General features: G+C 38.0%; 2 protein-coding genes across 2 annotated transcripts in view; both read right to left on the bottom strand.

Moving 5' to 3' along the window:
• Positions 1-5,376, bottom strand: part of LOC107709237 (tetratricopeptide repeat protein 28-like) — a 64,896-nt gene extending 59,520 nt beyond the window's left edge. Inside the window, exons 1-2 of the mRNA XM_016513678.1 lie at positions 5,332-5,376; positions 4,275-4,782 (exon numbers count right to left, since the gene is read on the bottom strand). Coding sequence (XP_016369164.1) covers positions 4,275-4,782; positions 5,332-5,376 — 553 coding nt within the window. The remainder of the gene's footprint in view (positions 1-4,274; positions 4,783-5,331) is intronic.
• Positions 5,377-5,897: 521 nt separating this feature from the next.
• LOC107709247 (tetratricopeptide repeat protein 28-like) overlaps positions 5,898-24,037 on the bottom strand; it is a 130,714-nt gene continuing 112,574 nt past the window's right edge. The window contains exon 5 of the mRNA XM_016513688.1: positions 5,898-6,194. Coding sequence (XP_016369174.1) covers positions 5,898-6,194 — 297 coding nt within the window. The remainder of the gene's footprint in view (positions 6,195-24,037) is intronic.

Here is a 24,037-nt window from a genome sequence, read left to right on the forward strand (position 1 = left end):
GGTCCTGCGTTTTCTAAAGCTTAGCATGAGTCTGCAGAGGACGCATTACTCACCGCGAGCGCATCTCATCTGTGCATCCTCTCCTACATCATTAGCTCTCAACAATAACCCTGTTCGCAGAGTAACAACCTCAGAGACGCTGGGAGTAATCTAGTAATATTTATATCCCTCACCTGATCGTGCACACTTTCAATACAAATTTATCATGGCTGTACGCAAAAGGGGAAAGAAATTGATTTCATTTTTTTCCACGAGAGCTTCACAGGACATAAATATCACCCTACGGACTTCCTCGTGCTACTATGCAAATTCATCAACACTTCGAGTTTGCACAAATAGAACAGATGGCAATTTAAAGACTGCAATGGTGAGGGTTTAACTAGTACTACAGCGCATACTTATGGTTAGAGATCTGAACAAAGCACTAACCATAATTATTAAACTGAATGACAGTACTGCAACTTAAACTTTATTTATTTCAGGTAGCTTGCCAAGGCAGCATGTATATTTTTTATAATTATATTTTTTAAGAACAATTAATAATTTTATTTATAATGTTGAGTGTTTTTAAGTTTAGGTTTTTCACCTAATAATATGACAGTGAATGACTGTTGTTGTTGTTGTAAAAGAATAAAATAAAAGGTAAAAATAATAATATTAGGTGAAAAACCTAAACTTAAAAACACTCAGCCTTATAAATAAAATTATTAATTGTTCTTTAAAAAATTATAATTACAAAAAATAATTGTAATGCTGCCTTGGCAATCTACCTGAAATAAATAAAGTTGAAGTTGAAGCAGTAAAATTATCAAACCTGAAATAAAAATAAATTAAAACTACATAGAAATACTGTATTTTTAAAAATAATAATAAAACTAAAATTAAAATAAAGCTTAAGTTGAAGTATTAAAATTACCAAACTTGAAATTGTAAATTTTAAAATTATAAATTGTTTATAAAAAAATATAATTATAAACAAATACAAATGTTGCCTTGACAAATAACTGAAATAAGTAAGTTGAAGTTGAAGTAGTAAAATGATCAAACCTGAAATAAAAATAAATTAAAAATATAAATATTTAAAAAATAATAAAAATGAACATAAAAATACCGGGGGGAAAAACTAAAAATTAAGCTATTTAGAAGTATTTAAAACTGATAAAATAACAAAAGCACATAAAATTACTAAAGCTAAAGCAAAAAATGAAAATAGAAAAATAAAAGCTAATTCAAAATATTAATAAATATTACAATAATAAAATAATACTAAAAGAACATTGCTGACTGATGATAAAATGGGTAAAATAATGAAATAATGTTAATATTAGATTCATTAGATTTTTAGTATTTTTAATTGATTATTGACTGACCCATGTTTCAAGATCAATGCATATTGCACCAGAGGGATTTGTAATCGATGCATTGAGGAAATTAGTGAATCCTTAACCCCTAGTTATGATGCAATTGATGATAATAATTGTCGAACCATAATACTACTTTGGTAGTCAATACTAAAATAAAAAAATATATGCAAGGTAAATTCAACTATTATAAAATGGGCTAAATAATCCATGAATATTGTGGAGAGTCATGCACTCACATTTTCCTCAAAAAATGTAGAAATCTAGTACAAAACACCTGATTTCACTCCTGAAGTGTGCACTATCTAGTGCACTCCACTGTAATTCTGATATTAACAGTCCTGTGGCAAACATTTTTCTTTTGCGAGTTCATGTATTTATTTGGGATCAGATTGATGGAGCCGCTGGCGGAGGGAGGGAACGTGAGATTGAAGCAATAAAAGTCAGAGTGAGAGATTCGACGGGCTTTGAAACACTTGGTTTCAACGGCTCCAATTTATCCAGCGTACGTCTCGCACACCGATGCTTTAGTGCCACCGCAGAGCCTGCTGCAGGAGGAAGGGTGCGTTCTAGATGACTGAGTCATCGAGCCGCTGAACTGGAAATAAAACCATAAATATTCATTCACGCTGTTGTTTTTAATAACTAGACAAATGCAATGCGCAAAAGCAATCACGACTGTATATTTCAAGCTAATAACATTATGTATTGGCCTTAATTTATTTTCTTGGGGAGGCTTTGAATTTTAATTTCTGTCAGCTTTGTGTTTAATTAAAAGAATAGTTCACCTAGAAATGTGAAAAATGTCATTATTTATTCAGCAAAACTATTTAAATTTGTTCAGTGGCGCTCTATGGAATATATTTTTAGTATCGAGCAAAAAGGCATGTATACGACATTACATGATTTGGTTGGATGTTAGAAGTTGGATGTTACGGAAGCTGGATGTTACGTAAAAAGGGCGACAGCGCACTGCATTACAAGAACATTCGTGTTTTCATAACCGCTGGCCAAAATCAAAAACGAAACTGAAATGAAATCATCTTTGAGAGGAAGGAACTCAACATGCATACTTTGCGTAAAGGGAGGATCGGCTCTGCCAACAGTAGCTAAAAAACACAAGCCTGACCTGGGGTGCGTTTCCCAAAAGCAACTATGGTCGCAAGTTCCGTCGTTACCAATAGAGTTCAATGGAACGAACCACCATAGTTAGCTAACGATGCTTTTGGGAAACGCACCCCAGGTTAGAAGACCAGCAAACCAGGTCATCATTGATCGTAATAATAATAATAATAATAATTCATTACATTTATATAGCGCTTTTCTAGGCACTCAAAGCGCTTTACATTGTCAGGGGGTATCTCCTCATCCACCATCAGTGTGCAGCATCCACCTGGATCATGCGACGGCAGCTATAGTGCGCCAGAACGCCCACCACACACCAGCTTACTGGTGGAGAGGAGACAGAGTGATGAAGCCAATCAGCAGATATGGGGATGATTAGGAGGCCATGATGGTCAGAGGCCAATGGGCAAATTTGGCCAGGATGCCGAGGTCACACCTCTACTCTTTTCGAAAGACATCCTGGGATTTTTAATGACCACAGAGAGTCAGGACCTCGGTTTAACGTCTCATCCGAAGGACGGTGCTTGTTGACAGTATAGTGTCCCCGTCACTATACTGGGGCGTTAGGACCCACACAGACCACAGGGTGAGCACCCCCTGCTGGCCTCACTAACACCTCTTCCAGCAGCAACCTAGTTTTCCCAGGAGGTCTCCCATCCAGGTACTGACCAGGCTCAGCCCTGCTTAGCTTCAGTGGGTAACCAGTCTTGGGCTACAGGGTGATATGGCTGCCGCAATGGGATGCATCGTGTTTGAATGTTTCAAACTGAAATTTACAGCAAATGATCAGTTCAAAATTTGTTCATCCAATAACTTTCATTAGACTTGTTTGTTGTTTGTTGTTCATTAGATACAGCACACAAGCTGTACTAACTACTTTTATAGTCCTTTTTGGAGTTCAACAATATGAATCCGTCTAAGTTGGTTTGCTGATGATCTTAGCTGGATTAAACTAGTCTCTTAGCTTGGGCATCTGGTTTATTTGGTCCAAAAGTGCCTGAAAAGTGCCCAAATTAACTAAAAGACCAACTTTTTTGGAGCACTACAGTGTAAATTACTGTCCATTTTCAATATTTGGCAAAAGAGCAGCTGGAACATTCAACTAAACCAATGCTGTTATTGTTATTTCCTGCAAAAATGGCCATCTTAAACCAGTTTAAGCTGGTTGGCTGATGATTTTAGCTGGTTTAGGTTGGTCTCTCAGCTTGGGCAGCTGGTTTAGTTCATCCAATAGTAGCTAAAAGCCAGCTAACAGACCAGTCTGACCAGGCTAGAAGATCATCATTGATCGTGATGATATTTGAACGCTTAAAATTTCAATCTGCAGTGAATAATCAGTTAAATATTGATTTGTTCCTTCAACAAGGCTTTAATTTGCACACACGTTGTACTAACAGGTTTGCTGATGATCTTTGCTGGTTTAAGCTAGTCTCTCAGCTTGGGCAGCTGGTTTAGTTGGTTCAAAAGTGGCTGAAAAGTGCCCAAAACCAGCTAAAAGACTGACTTTTTTTGGAGCTCAACAGTGTAAATTACTGTCCATTTTCAATATATGGCAAAAGAACAGCTTGAACCAATGTTGTTATTGTTATTTTCAGCTAAAAAGGCCATCTTAAACTTTTGGTTTTCTGATGATCTTAACTGGTTTGGGCTGGTCTCTCAGCTTGGGCAGCTGGTTTAGTTGGTCCAGTGGTAGCTAAAAACCAGACCAGGCTAGAAGACCAGCAAACCAGCTTGGTCTGGTTTTCTTCCAGCAGAAATCGTTTGTGAAGAATGTAACCCAACCCTCACCCAGGTTCGATGAAGCCCTGCCCTCGGCGGCGCGGTCCTTCAGGCCTTCTGCGATGCTGAGCTGTTGTTCGTGATACTGCTTCGCTCTCTCCAGATCCTGCATGCATCGGGCGGCGTGTCCCAGCCCCGCGTACGCCCTCATTTCGATGCTCTTCTCCTCGAGCTCCTGTGCGAGCTCCAGCACGTGCGTGTGGTAGGACATGGCCTTGTCGAAGTTGCGGTGGTAGTGGTAAGCGCTTCCCAGGTTGCTGTAGGCACGCGCCTCCTCGCGCTTGTTGCCGAGGCTCTTGGCGATGCTCAGGTGCTGTTCGTGGCACTGCACGGCATTATCGAAGTCACCCATGGCGATGTAGACGGCTCCCATGTTACCCAGCTCCCGAGCCTCGGAGAGCTGATCCTTGGACTGTTTGGCCAGCAGGACGCACTGCTTGTGGCTGGCCAGGGCGTTGGGATAGTCGCCGATGGCCGTGTACACGTGACCCAAGCTGCTGAGGGCTGAAGACGCCGCCTATGGAGAGGAATGAGAGAAGATGTATAAACCATTTAATATAAATGTTATAAAAGAGAAAATGGCAATGCTAAAATCTGATTGTTTGCTGTTGTGCACAAAAAAATGGTTCCTCAAAACACGGCCAGGTTTGAAGAAAATTATTTCAAAATTGACTGATGGTGACGGGATACATCATGTTTAAATGTGTAAATTTGAAATTTGCTGCATAGAATTGCTTACATTTTGATTTGTTCCTCCCATAAGACTTTCATTTGACAAGATGAAAATACTTTTTGAGGCTCAGCTGTGTCCATTCCCTTTCAGTTGGTCATTTCAATGTTGTGTCGAAGTTCCGACACTAGGGGTCACACTTGGGAGCCCAGACACCTCTGACATAATTGAGAAAAGGCCAATGAAATTGGCAAGCAAAATTTGCATAGCTGGCCACACCCCAGACATCTGGTTAAGCTACTTGAAAAACTTAGCATTTGCTCAGAAAGAGACACTACGGAGGTCACATCCTACCTGAATGGGAGGTAACATGTGAAGACCAACCTATGGACTTACCGAAGTAAGTACCACATAGGGAAGATTCTGTGGTGGGCTCCGCATAAGGGGAGAACTACCAAACACAGAACCCAGTGACAGATTGAGTGTCTGTCTAAGGGAGACACTGAACCCTAAGGAACTAGGCAGTGGAAAAATACACATATGGGGCCACCAGAGGGAGCCACTACATATGGGGCACTAACCCAATACGAGAATTCACTCGAGGAACACTTCCCAGTAATGGATTCTTGTAGCAAGTTCCTCCGCTGAACTCAGTGTCGTAAGAGTGCGTGAGTGATGGAAGGGTGGTCCAGGATTCATAAGAAGGAACTTAACTGGACTCAATAAGTGCATATAATCAACTCAGAGAGGGGAAGGAGCTAAGTGCAAGTTCTACACCCTACCAGCCACCAGAGTTCAAGAGCTGGTGCTCAAAACTCTGGATGAAACCGGTTACATTTGCAGATTGTAGAACCTGGCAAATGTATTAGGTGTATCCTAACCTGCAGCTCTACAAATGTCCATTAGCTAGGCACCATTTTCTAAAGCTGAAGAAGCAGCAATGCCCCTGGTTGAGTGCGCCCTCACTCCCTGTGGGCATGGTAAGCCTCTGGCCTGATAGGCCATAAGGATTGCATCCCGCGCTTGTTGCCGAGGCTCTTGGCGATGCTCAGGTGCTGTTCGTGGCACTGCACGGCATTATCGAAGTCACCCATGGCAATGTAGACGGCTCCCATGTTACCCAGCTCCCGAGCCTCGGAGAGCTGATCCTTGGACTGTTTGGCCAGCAGGACGCACTGCTTGTGGCTGGCCAGGGCGTTGGGATAGTCGCCGATGGCCGTGTACACGTGACCCAAGCTGCTGAGGGCTGAAGACGCCGCCTGTGGAGAAGAATGAGAGAAGATGCATAAACCACTGAATATAAGGCACTATAAAAAAGAAAATGGCAATGCTAAAATCTGATTGGATGAGCCATGTTTGCTGTTGTGCACCAAAAACAATTCCTCAAAACACTTCGTGACAGGTTTGAAGAAAATGATTTCAAAATCAACTGATCGTAATGGGATGCACTATGTTTGAATTTTAAAATTTGAATTTTGCTGCATTTAACAACTTTAACAAGCAGGTAAACCAGAGTTGTTATTGTTAACTAAAACTATTAAAAATTGATTTTGGAAATTGAAAATAAAGCCAAAATAAAATAAAATCAAATATAAATATCAGATGGAAATATGTGAAGAAAAAAAACATAATGAAAATCTGAAATGTTGCTTGGCAAAACAAAACTGAAATAAAATAAGTTGCAGTACTAAAAAAATTACTAAAACTAAAAAAAATAAATATAAATAAAGCTATAAATGAAAAAAAAAACTAAAACTAATACAAAAAGACAAAAGCACATAAAAATACTGAAACTTGAATAAAAAACTGGAAATATAAAAAATGATTAAAACTATAAAGAAATATTAAACAAAAAAATAAAACTAATAAACAAAAGACAAAAGCACACAACAAGAAACTGAAAGAAAAATAAATTCACATACAGAAGCACATACAATTACTAAATTAAAATGTAAAACTGAAAACTTAAAATATAAAAATTAAATCTATATAGAAATATTAATAAATTAATAAAAATTGTTTAAACAAAGACAAAATTAGTAAACCTTCAAAAAAAAAAGAAAAATGAAAATATAAAAATGAAAGCTAATAAAAAATAAATAAATAAATAAAACAGCACAAAAATAATACGCAAATAACACTGAACTAAACATATCCTTTTTGTGATGTGTGCATAAAATAAGGTTATTTGGGTTATGAGGGAGAGAAAATGATTTCAAATCAGTTTCATTTTTCCTTTAACTCTGGTATAATTACTAATACACATGACCTCTTGTTGCTTGCTGCTTTATTTTCTATTAAACAGCAATTAGATAAGCAAACACAGCTCTTATCCTCAAAACATTTGGCAAAGTTGTGTGATGTTACTGCATCCCATTACGCAGCCATTGAGAATAGCATGCGGTGCAGAAAGCGCTCTGCCATGTAACGTGTTGTCTGCCGAGAACAAAACCCGTGAAGCCTCTCAAGTCGAAATCTTAGCAGAGACGCTGATCTCTCGCAAAATCCGTTAAAAATATGCTGAGGCCTTGTCGAAATCTCCTTGCGGCAGGCACATGTTCAGCTGAGAGTTGAGAGACAAAGGCTGTCTCCCAGAATTACATGCTCAATGGGAAGCCCATTAGCCACAAACAACTTTCTTCAGTGGAATCAAAGTCGTCTAAAAGCAGCGCACTCATCCTGGTGACATACGCAAATCATGCAAGTATTCACACCCCCCGTTCACACCAAGGACGATGACGTTAGTCTAGTCTAGCACAAGTTATGCAAAAACTCCCTTTAGAATTAATGAAGCTGCAAAACAAATCTCTTAGGGTGCTTTCACATTCGGTTCAATTGCCTGGTCCGAACCCGAGTTCGATTGCTCCCCCCTCCCCCTGCCCCCGCTGGACTGTGTTCATATTATTTTATTTGGGTCCGAACCACGGTTCGTTTGCGTCATCAAGCCAGCAGCTGTTTACCCTGTTGCTTAGTAACGACAGCGCAGGAGAAGGCGGCAAAATATACACTTTTATATATTTGTTTTTGAACTGTTGGTTTTGTTTCCAAAGCTTCAGCACATAACAGCACTTACGTCAGTCTAACGAATGTACTGCAAATGCTCTAAAGAACGCTGAAGGCGAACAGAAATGAGACATACAGCGCTCTGCTTGCAGCAAGTCAATCATGCTCAGCAGGAAAGTGAGTAAAACACACACACACAAACACACATTTTTATCAAATAATATGTCATTAATAGCGGTTCACTTCCACAATTTAGTACAATTGCATTCACATCAGCAGCAAACCGCACCGGAGTTCACATGAACCATACCCCAGACAACCCTTTTTAAGCTGACTTAGGTATGGTTCGCGGGCGCGTACCAAGCGGCAACCTTCTGGTCAAACCAACACGGAAGTGACTAAAACTGCAATTCATCGACTGGCCGCTAGAGGCTGGCTCCAAAAGGGAGTCAGTCCCATAGACTCCCCATGTTAAAATGCCCAACTTTACAGCAGAATCCTCTTTGCCCATTTTCGATTATACAGGAGTGACGAGCGGTGACGCGCTGCCAAGATGGCGACGGCCGGCTCCGCCCACTTTGAGCTTCAAAAACGCTCTTCAGAATCCTACGGGTGATGTCACAGACACTACGTCCAGGTTTTTATACAGTCTATGGTGCGCACCCACAGTGTTCATATCATCCAAACAAACCGAACTTGCACCAAAAGTGCTAGTGTGAAAGCACCCTTATTTATATTGTTTCTGCATTTTGTTGTTTATGATGAGAGAATTCGCAAGCGCATGCAATCAACAGAACGCGAGCGTTTCAGCGCTGACTAATCTGATTGGCCACTGCATTCATGAGCTACACAGAAAACCGTCTAATTGGCAGTAAAGCTCAACGCTGCAAAAAACAACATGCAAAAAGCAACTTAAACGCAGATCTAAATGTAATTCCGCAAATTGACACTTTTCATTCATTTCCACGTTTCATTTTAATCGTGGCAGCTGTAACAGATTTAATCAAATCATGCAAGAGCAATTTTTGCCCCTTTATCTTGAATTTGTGAGGCCTTTTTGTTCATTTTGGTGGCATTTTTACCATAAGCCCCCATTAATTTCCGACCCTGATGTGCAATGATGAATCGATCTAAGCAAGACCAGGAACATGTACCAGGAACTCTAACCTTGTTGAAACTACAGGGATGAGAGGGAGTGCTTATCTTTCACACCTGCTGTATGTCAGTGAGGAAGCCTTGCACAGAACGCTTTCACCTGCTGAGATTAAGTCACACACACACACACACACAAGCACACACACACACACACACACAAACGGCCCTTTCTCAATCTGCTCAGACACTAGCTCTTTTCTATTTTATTTGAATTTTTTTTTTGTATGTATGTCTTTACTGACACTTTTGATCAATTTAATGCATCCTTACTGAATAAAAGTATTAATTTCTTTTAAAATCTTCCTGATTCAAACTTTGGAGTGGTGGTTTAAAGCTACATCTCTCGTTTGACTCATTATTTGATTGCACTGCCAAAAAAGACAAAAAACGCAGAATAAACTTTTAAACGAAGTTGTGAGAAAGATTTAGATTTACGGTTACATACTACTGAAATCATTATTACTGCATACTCATTAAAAAAAGTATACAGTACATACTGCACAGTATCCAATAGTAAGCTAGTATTTATTTCTGAATATTGTCACCCTGGAGGAGAAATCTTGATTATAAGTATAAATCATTTAAAATGTTTATATACAATATACGTAAAAATAAATTAAAAAAATTTCCAATTTCAAAAAGTATAGACAAAACAATTCACTCTAATTAAAAACGGACCACTATTTGCATGTTCTGTGCAGTTTCAAGATGATTAGATTACCGTTCCATTAGCCAAGCACCATAATAACATCAAACTCTGTCCATTTCAGTTAGCATGCGGCCTATATAGACAGCAGACAGCAGTGCAGCTCACTAGATTCTGGAACAGAACTTACATTACACAAGTGCTTGACAAACAACAAAAGACAGCGGGTCCAACTTCGGCCTTGACGCTACATCAATCAAACTATAAACATTGATTAAAACACAACCACATGTTCGCCACAGATATGGGCTCTATTTAGGGAGTAATGGTGATGGCCGCTCTCTCTATGAGGTGCTGGGACGGATGCGCAAGCGCTTGACAAAGACAGCGGGTCCAACTTCGGCCTTGACGCTACATCAATCAAACTATAAACATTGATTAAAACACAACCACATGTTCGCCACAGATATGGGCTCTATTTAGGGAGTAATGGTGATGGCCGCTCTCTCTATGAGGTGCTGGGACGGATGCCCTGATAGAACAGAAGGTAAAACGCTTGATTTCGGGGGAAAACAGACAAGAGACGAACCTGGAGGGGCTCGTCCAGCCCAAGGCCTTCGGTTTCCCAGCGCCGCCTGGAACCAATTACCTCCAGCCATAAAAACTTCCAGCAGTTTAACTGAGTTTAAAGGCTCTGGGACATGTTACACGGTGAGGCAATTACCCTTCATCCGAAGAGAGGGCTTCTTATGATCACAGATACACTATCGGGCCCGGCGTGGGCACGTGTGTCCTGTTTGAAGCCGTGGAGCTTCATTTCGGGTCAGTCCTGGATCTAAAGATGATGGGATTGTGGAGGAAACTCCTTTTTCGGGAATCAGTTAAACATAGTGATTCACATTAAAATTGAAGTTTTGCATCTTATAGTCAGTGTCAACAGCTCTGAGATCATCTGTGTATGCTAGTGTGCTTCTAAAAGTTGATAATAAAAATCTACTTTTAGCAATGATGCACACTTCAAATTTCAAATCCTTTGCCTTACAGGAAAACAGACCAAAAATTTGAGCCAAAATTAATTTTCAGGATATTTTCAATGTTTTCCTCCATGTTACAAGATGCAAAGTGAGGCTGCACCGTGCTGTAATGTAAAATAAAGAACACTGGCTATATAATACAAGTAAATATATCATCACAAGAACAGAGAACTGGGTTGTCTTGGGGACCAGAATAACCGGAAAAATCTACAATGACCTGGAAAACTGGGAATCTTCACAGAAATTGGATTGGTTCTCTAAAAAAGGTTGCAATTTAAAATAAAAAAAGGCATTTACAGCTAAATGCCATTGAAGAACCTTATTAAAATTTCTAATTTCTTAGAAAACCCATCCCTGTTCTTGCATTTTAAACAACCCAGGAACCAAAACACTGATTTAAAGAACCACAACTACTTTTTTTATCTCCGAAACAAAAATGGTTCTTGACATGAACCTTCTTCCACAAACCATTAAAGGGCTTTTATAAAATCTGTATTTCCTTAGAAACCTGTTGTTCAAGTGTTTTAAAGAACACAGGAACCAAAACACTTATCTAAAGAACCTATTAGGCAATCTCAACTACATTTTCTCTCCGAAAACCCATTTAACAATCAATCATCTTTCTTGATATGAACCTGCAGCAAGAAACCATTAAAGAACTTTATTAAGTCTCTAGTTACTTAGAAAACCTTCTTTAGGGCCTTTCGCACCGCGGGAACCTTTTCATAGTACCAGAACTAATTGTGGAACGACCCACTTTTTGACGTTTTCGCACCGCCGGAACTGGGTGCGATTTTAGTACCGGACTGCCTTTTTCGAGAACCAACTTAACTCCTACTCCGGAGCAGGGTCTAACCAGCACAACTGGTACTAATCGCGACGCAAGTAGACATTGATTGGCCAAACGACCCGCCATGATTTAAATCGCCGTGTAAACATACTGTAAACATTGTGTCAACTTATTTTGCAAGTATGGAGAACAGCGATAGATGGACGGACGCTCAAGTGCAGTCACTTGTAGCAAATGTAGCACTGCCAGTTGTTGTTGGAGATTCTTAGTCCTCCTTTCCGTTTTTTCAATCGCTTTACGTATACGTCGACTTTCCATGTCCATTATTGTGAAACCCGCAAGACACAACAACAAAAACACAGCTCCGATCACAGCGTCCTCCATCCTCCTGTTGTTAATGTTGTTCTTATTTGTTTCTGTTGTTGAACGCCGCGCACAAATGACGAGGCTGTCGACCGGCTTACGTCACTTCTTAGTACACACTCTCGGTACGAATGCAACCCTTTAAATAGTACTGGGAAATAGTTCGTGCAAAATCGTCCCAGTACTTTAGTACTGTACATTTAGTTCTGGAACTAAAGCGGTGCGAAAGGCACTAATGTTCTAGTGTTTTAAAGCGCCCAGGAACCAAACACTGATCTGAGGAAACTACCACAACTACATTTTAACTTCTAAAACAAACATACAGCAATCAAAAATGATTCTTTATATGAACCTGAAGGTGAATGTTATTAAATCACTAGTTCTTTAGAAAACCTGCTATGCTTGAGTGCTTTAAAGAACCCAGGAACCAAAACACTGTTCTGAAGAAACTACAAGATATCCACAGATATGCCTATATCTCCAAAATCCATAGAACATGAAAAATGGTTCTTGACATGGACCTGCTGCAAAGAACCATTAAAAAACCTTTATAAAATCTCTAGTTCCTTTGAAAGGCACAAAACTACTTTTTAAAGCCCTACAACCCCATAGAGACCAAAAATGGTTTTTGACTTGAACCTGCTGCCAGAAACCATTGAAGAACCTTCATTAAATCTCTAGTTCCTCTGAAACACATCTATGTTTGAATGTTTTAAAGACCTCAACTAATTTTTTTAATCTCTAAAAAACATAGCAACCAAAAATAGTTCTTGATAAGAATCTGCTGCAAGGAAAAACCTTAAGAGTGTTGCTGAACAAAACATCAAATACATATTGCGAATCAGTGACAGCTTCAGATGACACAACCAACCCTCAAACACACATACCATCACACCTGATGTTCACTCCTCAGCGGACACTAATCACCTGACCACTTCTGTTTCTTTTCTCCCTGATTTCATTCATTATTGTACAATTATGCCTTATACTGCTATTGTTGTGTGTCCTACAAATCAGCCATTCATTTCCGGCTTTGCCCACAGTTTCAGATCCGTAGAACAGTTTCCTTGGAAACCCCACTGGATTTCTGTTAGAGGGCTGTTCACTGGGAGAGCCAATTTTCGATAAAGAGGGATTTTACACCTCCCCCCTCTCGCTGATTTTCCCAAGTCAGCGGCTTGCTTGTGTGTGTGTGTGTGTGTGTGTGCTGGCGCAGCACGGATTCGCATCTCGAAACGGAGAATGACAGGAGAGAAACGAGCAGGCTTTTATTCTTTAACCTGCTCTCTCTCTCGCGCACTCCTGCCACGACGGTCTCAAAGGTGGACGGGTTGACGTAAACCTTTGTTCTTTGTTCAGAAAGGGTCCAGAAGTGAGGTCATGAGAAAGTCGCGGACATCTTAACTTCAATAAAAGCCATCTGCGGGGACGTCTTTGAACTGACGCTACAGACGATGACCTCAAATCTACAGAGTGAGAGTTTAATGACTCTTCAGGAGCAGTGGACTGACATCACTGCATCAGGAGATGCTTCCTTCAAAAAGAACCACATTAGGACATAAATAACAAAAGTACGAGAGGGAAAACCCCCAAAACAAGTGACAAGTGGACTACACAAGACAGAAAAATCACAAGTGAAATCACAAATCTATTAAAACTCTGAAACATTTCTCCAAGAAAGCCATGAGATTGAGTGGAGACCAATGGAGACTTCTTCTTAAAGGAATGGCTCATTAAAATATTCCAATTCTTTTCATAACTGAATGAATTTAACCTCTGCATTCTCAAAAACTACTCTTTATTATCTCAATTGTTTCTTCTACACAGCAATGAGATCAAATCCAGATGCTAATGGAGATTTCAGATGTTTCTCCTCGAAAAAAGACTCCACGTCTCTTCTAGAGCTTCTCAAAAATGGAATGAATATAACCTCTTCCTACTCAAAAACTACAAAGAGACCTCTTTAATGTCTCAATCGTTTCTTCTACACAGCAATGACATCAACTGGAGGTGCTTCAGATGTTTCTCCTGAGAAAAAGACTCAACAATTTCTAGAGTTTCTCAAAAATGTCTCAAATTCTGTTCGAATTTGGTCATAATTTAATGAATTTAACCTCAGAAGATCAAATTGAGGTGCCAATGGAGATTTCAGATGTTTCTCCTCAGAAAATGACTCCAGAAATCTTTTCTGTTTCTCCAAAAAAAAACTCAAATTCTGTCAGAATTCTGCCATAATTGAATGCATTTAACCTCTGCATACTCAAAACCTACTCTTTAATATCGCAACTGTTTCTTCTACACAGCAAGGAGATTAAATGGAGGTGCTAATGAAGATTTCAGATGTTTCTGTCCGAAATCTCATGTCTTTTCTCGAGCTTCACAAAAATGTCTCAAATTCTGTCTGGAATTCAGGATTCTGTCATATTTAATACATTTCATAATAATTTCAGATGTTTCTCCTTGGAAATCTCATCTCTTCTAGAGCTTCTCAATAATGTCTCAAACTGTACTCAGATTTGCCAAGAATCAGTCTGCGATCAATTATCTTAATATGAACTCAAATAAAATGATCAAACGATCTGATCTACTATCCACCATAATTTTATAGCTCCTTACTGCTACTGTATGTCTACTCATTTGCATTTTAATAACTTTAATGTTTAGGAGAAACATCTGATACTAAACTGAGAACCGCACTAAAGTCTCCCACGCTATGAACGAGCAACCTTTGAGCAGTAAAACTGTCCTCTGGGGCGGTTTAAAGACACTCACACTTCAATGATCCTCATGAGAAGAGGCGACGCAGAAGAAATCGATGCTCAGCAGCCCATCTCTGAGTTGATGGGTTCAAGTTGAGTGTCTGAGAAATGGTGTGGCCGTCATTTGTGCACTAGTGGCTCCATATAGCGAATATTGGATGTCATTCGCCAACCGTATATGCATGAACGTATATGAGAGTATAAAATCTGTGTGCAAATGCAGATATCACACTGTGTTTAACTTAAACACAGACACACAAATAAAATAAAATAAAATAAAATAAAATAAAATAAAATTAATTAACTTAAATTAAAAATGATGAGCCTACGAATTATGGAATATATTAAGCAAAAGTGTTTTATGCAAAAATGTGTATGCAATTGAAACAAAAAACTCAATTAAAACTCAACTAAAATGATATTAGAATGAGTGAGAAGATTTTGCGTGAGAAGCTTCTGCACACATGAGCACATGACGATTAGTGAACAAGACTCATTGTCTTCAACAACTCTGAATGTGAGATCTCAGAAAACTGACTCATTGTTTCTCGTCTCTTTCATGTAGACTTGACTCATCTTTGTTTCTCTCGATTTGTACAGCTGGACCTTCTCCTCAGGGTTTTTCCCTCCACTCTCATTCACAAGCACACATGGAGGTGCTCCTCTGGTCAACAGGACTGTTGAATAAATATACTCGGCTCCCCGGTGGAGCGCTGCTATCCGCAAACCACTGGCAGCCTGTGTGTTTTTCTTGGGAGAGCATGAATCATCATCTACATGCTACACACACACACACACACACACACACACACACACAGCACTGGCAAAGTCATCCACGCAGGAACGACGATGAGGTATAATGGGTATAACGGCAGTAGTCTTCTATCTCAACACTGTTAATACTGCAATGACACCCAGAAACTACTAATCTGACCTATACTATATACTCTTACTCTATGTATGTATGATGCATTATATATATTTTATGTTTCATTATGTGTGTGTGTTTTTGTTTTTTTAATAATTACAAAAAAATTACAAAAGCAAACATTTGTATATTTTATACATTTTATTATTTGATCCGACCTATATAATATTTATGTTTATGTTTAATATTTACGATTTTATGTTTTTTTTTTTTAAAAAAAGGTAGACAATATTACATATTTACCTACATAAAAATAAAATAAATATTAAATAAAAATTTGCTCTCTCTCTCTCACTCTATAAATATATCATACATAAAAAACAAACATTTGTATATTTTATATATTTTATTATGTATTTTAATAAAAAATAAGAGAAAAATAAAAAATAATAATACGATAATATAAATAATATATACATTAAAAATAATTAGTGCTGTCAAACGATTAATCGCGATTAATCGCATCTAAAATAAAAGTTTTTATTTATATAATATATTTGTACTGTGTATATTTATTATGTATATAGAAATACACACACATACAGTATATATTTTGAAAATATTTACATGTATATATTTATATTCCTATAATTTATGTTGTATGTAAATATATTTAATATATAAACATAACATATTTTTCTTAAACATATCTATGCGTGTGAGTATTTATATATACATGATAAATATACACAGTACACACTCATATATTATGTAAACAAAAACTTTTATTTTGGAAGCGATTAATCGCGATTAATCGTTTGACAGCACTAAGAATAATAAATTATAAACATTTGCTATATATAGTATAGCGATCAGACGGGAGCTCATTGTCTTTTGAACATTTAACATAACATAACAGCACCATGTATGTATGATAATCATTCACTCTCACTTTATATGTCAAAGTAAAACGACACCACAGCTAACTGCTTGTCCACAGCTATGACAAAAGTGCAACTTTTAAGCATGTATTCAATTTTGACACCAACCACTTCTAATAACTGGGCTGCTCATTGGCTGGATGATTCATTCGGAGGTTAATGCTATTGAATGGAAGCCTATCAGGAGCGTCTGGGGAAACCCATCGCATGAGGAAGACAGAGGAAGAGAGGAGGAAGAATGTCCAAATTAAACCGACAAATGAAGACATGAAAACAGGAGGAATGACTGGACAGACCAGCAAGCTCGGTGTCTAATTAATGACTCACTTTACCAGATTAATTAAATCACACCATCTATTCATCATATTATGGGGAATTATTAAGCGTTCGGGCTGGAGAAAGCTTTTCCACAAGCTCCAAATTAGAGGCGGTCCAATATAGACTTCAGCCGGATCAATAGAACATCTCAGATGCTGCAGCAGAACAACAAAGACCTGCACTAAATGATCATTTATGAAGACGTGAGCGCATGGACACCATCCACCATGACTTGCCTGTTCATGGATTGCATGAATGCATGTTCATTATTATTATTATTATTATTAATGTAAATACATATTTAAACATATTATTCGTTTTTATCATTATATATATATATATATATATATACACATACACACACACACACATACAGACAAATAAAACACTGACATATTTTACCATATATATCAATATAACATAAATAAAAAAATAAATAAACTAAAATAAATATAAATACATAATACATACAATAATACATATATATTATTATATTCAAAAATAAATATAAATTAAATTAAATTTACAACTTGGTTGGAAACATATTTTTTTTATTATTATATGTATCATAAATATAAAAATATTAAATATAAAAATATTTCTCAGCAGTAGCAGGATACAAATATTAAAAAATAAATTAGTATATAAATATTTTTACAAACTGCGCTTCGTTTTGGGACTATTAACTATGTGTTTTGTTTTTATATTGTTTTTACAGTGTGGGGTTGGATTAAGGGAGCGAAAATATGGTCATGTAGAATAAGGCATTAATGTGTGCTTCATAAGTACTAATAAACAGCCAATATGCTAATATGCATGCTAATAAGCAACTGAGAATTGGTCCTTAAAGGGGTCATATGATGCGATTTCATTTTTTCCTTTCTCTTTAGAGTGTTACAAGCTCTTGGTGCATAAAGAAGATCTGTAAAGTTGCAAAGACTAAAGTCTCAAATCCAAAGAGATATTCGTTCTTTTTAGCAGCATCATATGACCCCTTTAAAATGAAGTGTTACCAATATTAAATTTGCAACTTGAATTGAAACACAACTTATGAAGGCCCAAGCCATATCTATCACACTCACACTAGTCAGAACACACTAGCAACCCCATAGCAATGCTATATTATAATTAAGACATCTTGTTTCCTCATGATAGGTCTATATAATGTAACTAATGCTGGGCTCGCAAGAGCTGTGTTAGAGACACTTCAGCAGAAATTCATGTTGTCATGCTGGAAGCGTGCGACAGAAACGCAGCGGTAACGCACAAACGCCGCAGTCGAATCATACGCTCGCCACCGCGCTGAGGGAGAGCAACTCTCAGATCTGAATTTACCTCCAGGAAATCAACCTGACAATGATGTAAATAAAACATCTTAAGCACTATCAGCGCAGGGCAGAGAGAGAGAGAGACGGAGACGACGAGATGACAAACAAGAAAGCCAAGGTGAAGGAGGAGTATGACAGGGAGAGAGGGATGCGATAACGGATAAAAACGAATCAAAAGCCAGAATCGGCGGAGATGAGAGAAACTGATGAGCGTTTCCCGCAGCCCTGGAGGCGGCAGGTTTAAGATGAAGAGATGAATTATTTAAACGGCTTTATTAGCATCTTCTTTAGTCGTTTCTCTCCCATGCTGTGCGCGATTCCCGAGGGAGAACGCGCACCGGAAAACATGCGCAATCTACTGCCACTCACTCGTCAGATTTCCGACAGGCCTGTTCGCCCACACCACGATTTCAACGTCAACAAAAGAGAGCGTCTTTATTGTCAATAACTCGCCTCAAAGCCCTCGCGCATTCTTCGCGCTCCTGATGTTAACAAACCAGACGCCTGCTAATTACGCCGGCACATTAACGAGGAAGCTCGTGGAGCGAGAGAGGAGATTAACTCGTGAAAGGAATGGTGAAAAGGCCCGTTCTGGTGTAATTTACACCTCTGGGGCAGGTTTTGTTGAGTACGTCTTCATTTTGAGTTGTTGTTGGGGTTTCTCTGGTGGGTTCTCACGCTCGTCAGTGACAGTCGGGCTTCAGTCAGGCCTGACAGCGGATCGATAAGCATGTATAACGCCCCGGGCTGTGTCAGCCGCTCCGCTCTCTAATGCACTACACCGCCGCAGACGGCCAGATTCCCAGCACTGACCTGCTGCATACAAAACACACACATTACCGCGGCTTCAACTGCGGATGCTGAGCAAAGCATTAGACGTGAGTGAGGGAATTCAGCCAAGAAATGCACAGGTCATATTTCAGCCCAGATATATAATCATATATATATATATATATATATGCATTTATAGAAAATAATATAACAATAGTATTATTATTATTATTATTATTCATTTCATTCTTAAAGTCAAATGGGAAAAAAAATCTATATTTAATTATTACATTTAAATTTATTTAACTATATTTACTTTATACATACATACATACATACATACATACATATATATATATGTAGAAATATGTTTTTCGACTTGGATTAAGGCCTGAGAATAAAATGTAACACTTATTTAATGGCTAAACCATCTTTATTTTGAGGATTTCTCACAGAAGATACTCTAGAGTCAGAGCTCATTAAAATGCTTGTAAAGATATCAAAGGAGACGTCAGGTCAGGCTGAGGCATTTGAAATTAATCACAATTCTGACATCTCCTATAACAAGCTACAACCATATTTAGAGGCAAATTAGCAAGACCTTCAGAATAACATCTACTTCAAAGGTTGTGACTTTAAACTATACATAGCTAAAATAATAAATAACACTGTGAAAGAACAAAGACTTTACAGTGACGGTAGGTGGATCAGAACATTAGCATATGAGCTGTCAACCGTGAGGTAAAGTTGCAGGAAAACAGGTCACATCTAATTATGTATAACGCCCCGGGCTGTGTCAGCCGCTCCGCTCTCTAATGCACTACACCGCCGCAGACGGCCAGATTCCCAGCACTGACCTGCTGCATACAAAACACACACATTACCGCGGCTTCAACTGCGGATGCTGAGCAAAGCATTAGACGTGAGTGAGGGAATTCAGCCAAGAAATGCACAGGTCATATTTCAGCCCAGAATCAAAAAGGGAAAGAAATAATAATAATAATTAATTGTGCGTTCTTTAATTGTAATTAAAATAAATCATTGCAATAAATAAATAAAATGTATTTTATAATAATAAAATAAATAATATAATAGTAATAATAGAATGAAAGAAATCTCTTTGTGATATATATACTGTATATATATATATATATACAGTGTTGGGGGTAACGCATTACAAGTAGTTGCAGGAAAACAGGTCACATCTAATTAGCTGCTAGCCATGTGTTTCATTAGCAACTCATTAACCCCTCGCCAGGTACAGTACCCGATGTGCTAGCCATCCACACGCTCACACACACACACACAAAAATACACGCTCTCTTACAAAACCTACTGACGTCCATAGAGTTTTACTTTAGCCTGTTGCTAAGCTATGTTACTAGCTTACACTGGAAGCTTAGCATTGTTAATTGCGCAATTTGTTGGCTGTAATGATAAACTGTTCCTCATTTGCAAGTCAATTTGGATAAAAACACATGCTAAAATGACTAAATGTAATGTAAGCTAGAAATTTGACTGTCTAATAAGCATAAATGTATGTTACACATACAAATAGAGTGCAACTGTGCTCTTTTTTCAGCTGTGCTGGTTCCAGAAGTATTTTTCCATTATATTTGTAAATATGAATGGTCGCGTCACGATTCTCTGATTGGTGGATTTCCTCTGGAGAATCATGGGTAATGTAGTTTTCACCAGATATTTCACTGTTAAACACGATTATTTACAAAAATAAGTTAAACATTTGGGCTAATGGTAACCTCACAGTTCACAGTGAAATATAAAATTATTGATCTAAAGATGATGATTGTGTCTATTAAAACAACATATTTTGTTTAATGCACAATATGGATATATAAACAAATATTTATGCAGTTGGGCACTGAAGTTATTTTGGTGTGATTGACTTGTCGCAGTTCTCTGATTGGTTGATTTCCTCTATCATGGGTAATGTAGTTTTCACCAGATATTCCACCGTTAAGCATGATTATTTACAAAAAATAAGTTGAAAATTCAGGCTCATGGTTTCAACAAAAGTAAATAACCACAGATCATCCTCGCAGACTTGTAATTCTCTGATTGGTGGATTTCCTCTGCTGAATCATGGGTAATGTAGTTTTTCACCAGGAATTATGCTGTTAAACATACTTATTAAAAAGAAATACTTGAAATAATACAGGCTGATGGCTTCAACAAAAGCAAATACTATTAATTAACAACCTCATAGCTCACGGTAGGTCTTTAAGAGTTTACAACTTATCGTTCAGATGGAGAAAATTAATGGGATTTTACTTCCAGAACCCGACTGTTGCACTCTATACAGCTTGAACAGTCCATTTTGGACTGTTTTACTGATCATTAATTCATAGTAAATGAAATTAATAAGTATAGTCAACATTTCTCTCACTCTGATGCTTATAAATGCTAAGTAGGCATCGCACTGGATTTTGTATCAGCCATCCAAACATTCCTATAATTGCACATACATTTATGGCTTTTAAACAGATTTTTCTTAGAAAATCGTTTTATTCTCTCTCATGGCGCTGCTGGGAGCCAGATAAAATTCACTTTTCATGAGATTTTCACTCATAACTTATACATGAAGACACTTTCCGCTGTTTCACCTTTGGGGAATCTGTGCCCTTTCCAACGCATTTGTACCTCGCAATTACCATCAGCATGCAAAGTCTGCGTGTAATTAGATCAATGGGCTTGATTTGATTTTTCCGTAAAAGGGAACGAATCAACAGGAGTTTTTCTTTCTTTTTTCCTCTGATATTTTCGGCTGCGGCGCTGCATTGCTTTGTCATGATGACAGTGATAAATGTGGAATGCAAATCCTTTGTTTCCGGGAGGGTAGTTTTTTCGAAGGGACGGAGAGGGAATCAAAGCCAGGGAAACGCTGTGAAGTTTTCAAGGCTGTGTTGGTGCTGTTTTGTCAGATGCACTCAGGATCTGATGTAGAAGTCGAATGATTCGACAATGATCACGCACGACGCCCTCGGAGAAACTCGCGACATGACAGTGCAGAAAAAAAAACCTGCTGGGCAAAAAACGGCTTTATTGGAAATAGACAGATAAAGACAAAGCTCCTCTAAAAGCTTTACCCCAGGGCTGCATGGCTGTCAAGCTCAAGTCTTGACCTGGTGGTAAAATGTCAGCGTGCTCACATAAATATTTACAGCGTAACTGGACATCGAGCAATCAACGAGACAACAGGGACCCCTAGGAGATCATAATTGCAGTCTCTTCTGAGGATGGCGGGTCATTCAGAAGAGCGCAGGGTTTGTGGTAAACCCACAATTTTGCCGCTTTGCCAGACCTGAATGAGGCTTATTCCTCCTGTCGCCACACCTGAACGCCTCCAAAGGCTGACGCCTAGCTCAGCACTTCATTTATACAATGTGTCCTCGAGTGGCTTCAGATCCTGTTCTGAGGGTACAGACACCGTGAACCGTGAATTCACGACCCGTAGAGGAGGTAAAAAGGAAAGAACCAGACAGGGACGGACAGAAGACAGTTTAAACGAGACAATCCAAGAACCAGGTCACACACATTTGCTCACAAAAGACATATTATTTTTATATTACTAGCATACTAAGTTATATTTATTATAGAAATAAATATTCACAGTAAAGTTTTTGCATTATTTTTTTTTTGTCACAATTTTAAAATTCCCTGCAATTTCATATTAGAATGATTTCTGAAGGATCATGTGACACTGAAAATTACGCTTTACACTACAGGAATAAATGACATTTTAATATATATTCACATAGAAAACAGTTAGTTTAAATTGTAATAATATTTCACAATATTATTGTTTTTACTTTAGTTTTGATCAAATAAATGCAGGCTGCAATGAAATTAAATTCTAGTGTGAAAACCTTAAACTTAAATGAAAATGAGAACAAGTCACCTTGAAAAACTAATTGAAATAAGTTTAGGAACTAAAATGACTAAAATGTAAATTTTACACAAGAAAAACTAATAAAAATGAGAAAAACACTACTAAAACTTAAACTAATTAAAATTAAAATGAAGACATAAGGTATATATTTAGAAGAAAGCTTTAAAATTAAATGATAATCACAATTTTTTAATTCTCTGTGATTCCCAGGTTGTCCATTAATAAATACAATTATATTTGACACTATATTTACATGCATAATTAAATAATATTTTTGTACATTTTCAATTCAATTTTGTAAAAATGTATTTTTGCAGAAAGATCAAATAAGTCAAGAAGATGTAAACATCATGAAATTGTTTATTTATTTATTACCAAATTAGATTTTTAATAGTTTTACTTTTACTTTATATATCAAATTTGGAAATAATTTTGAAGTAAATAAATACTTAGATTAAAATTTCATGATTTTTACATCTCCTTGACTTATTTTTTTTATATAAAATATAAACACTATCTATCTATCCATCCATCCATCCATCCATCCATCTATCTGTCTATCTATCTATCTATCTATCTATCTATCTATATGTCCATCCATCCATCATCATCTATCTATATGTCCATCCATCCATCCATCATCATCTATCTATCTATCTATCTATCTATCTATCTATCTCCGCATTCGATTTTTAATAGCTTTAGTTAACATCAATAGCACTGTTATGTTGTTCTGTTTATGGCAGGTAGTATGTTTATGATAGCATGTCAGATCTCGTTCGGCCAGGTGAACTGCATTATGGGATGCTGGATGATGTGTGCCCTGATTCAGGAGCGGAGACGGAGCAGTGTCACGTCTCCGTCCTGGCGTCTTTCAGCCACCCAAATTGACGAAATGAGAGAAGAGAATGAAATGGGAAATGGATTACTCCAGGGCTGACGTGCGCCTCTGAAATCTGACATCCGTACAAAGATGAGTAAACTGGATTAGTCTCCCCTCAGTCCCGTCTCCGGTGCCGTCGGTGAGCGCAGAAGTACCCCGGTCGCCCGGGCCTCTTTTGGGAAATCAAACACTTGTCAGCCCAGCTGGCTGCGGAGGCTGCGGTGTTGTCTTTCGTCCTCGCCGTCTCGTTTTCATCTGTTTACATGTGGGAATTGTGGGAGGCCCCGCTCAGGCCGCCTCGCCAGGAGGAATTGCTTCGTGCAAAAAATTGTC

This window comes from Sinocyclocheilus rhinocerous, unplaced genomic scaffold, assembly GCF_001515625.1.
Source record: "Sinocyclocheilus rhinocerous isolate Xijiao unplaced genomic scaffold, SAMN03320098_v1.1 scaffold101, whole genome shotgun sequence".
NCBI classification, from domain to species: Eukaryota; Metazoa; Chordata; class Actinopteri; order Cypriniformes; family Cyprinidae; genus Sinocyclocheilus; species Sinocyclocheilus rhinocerous.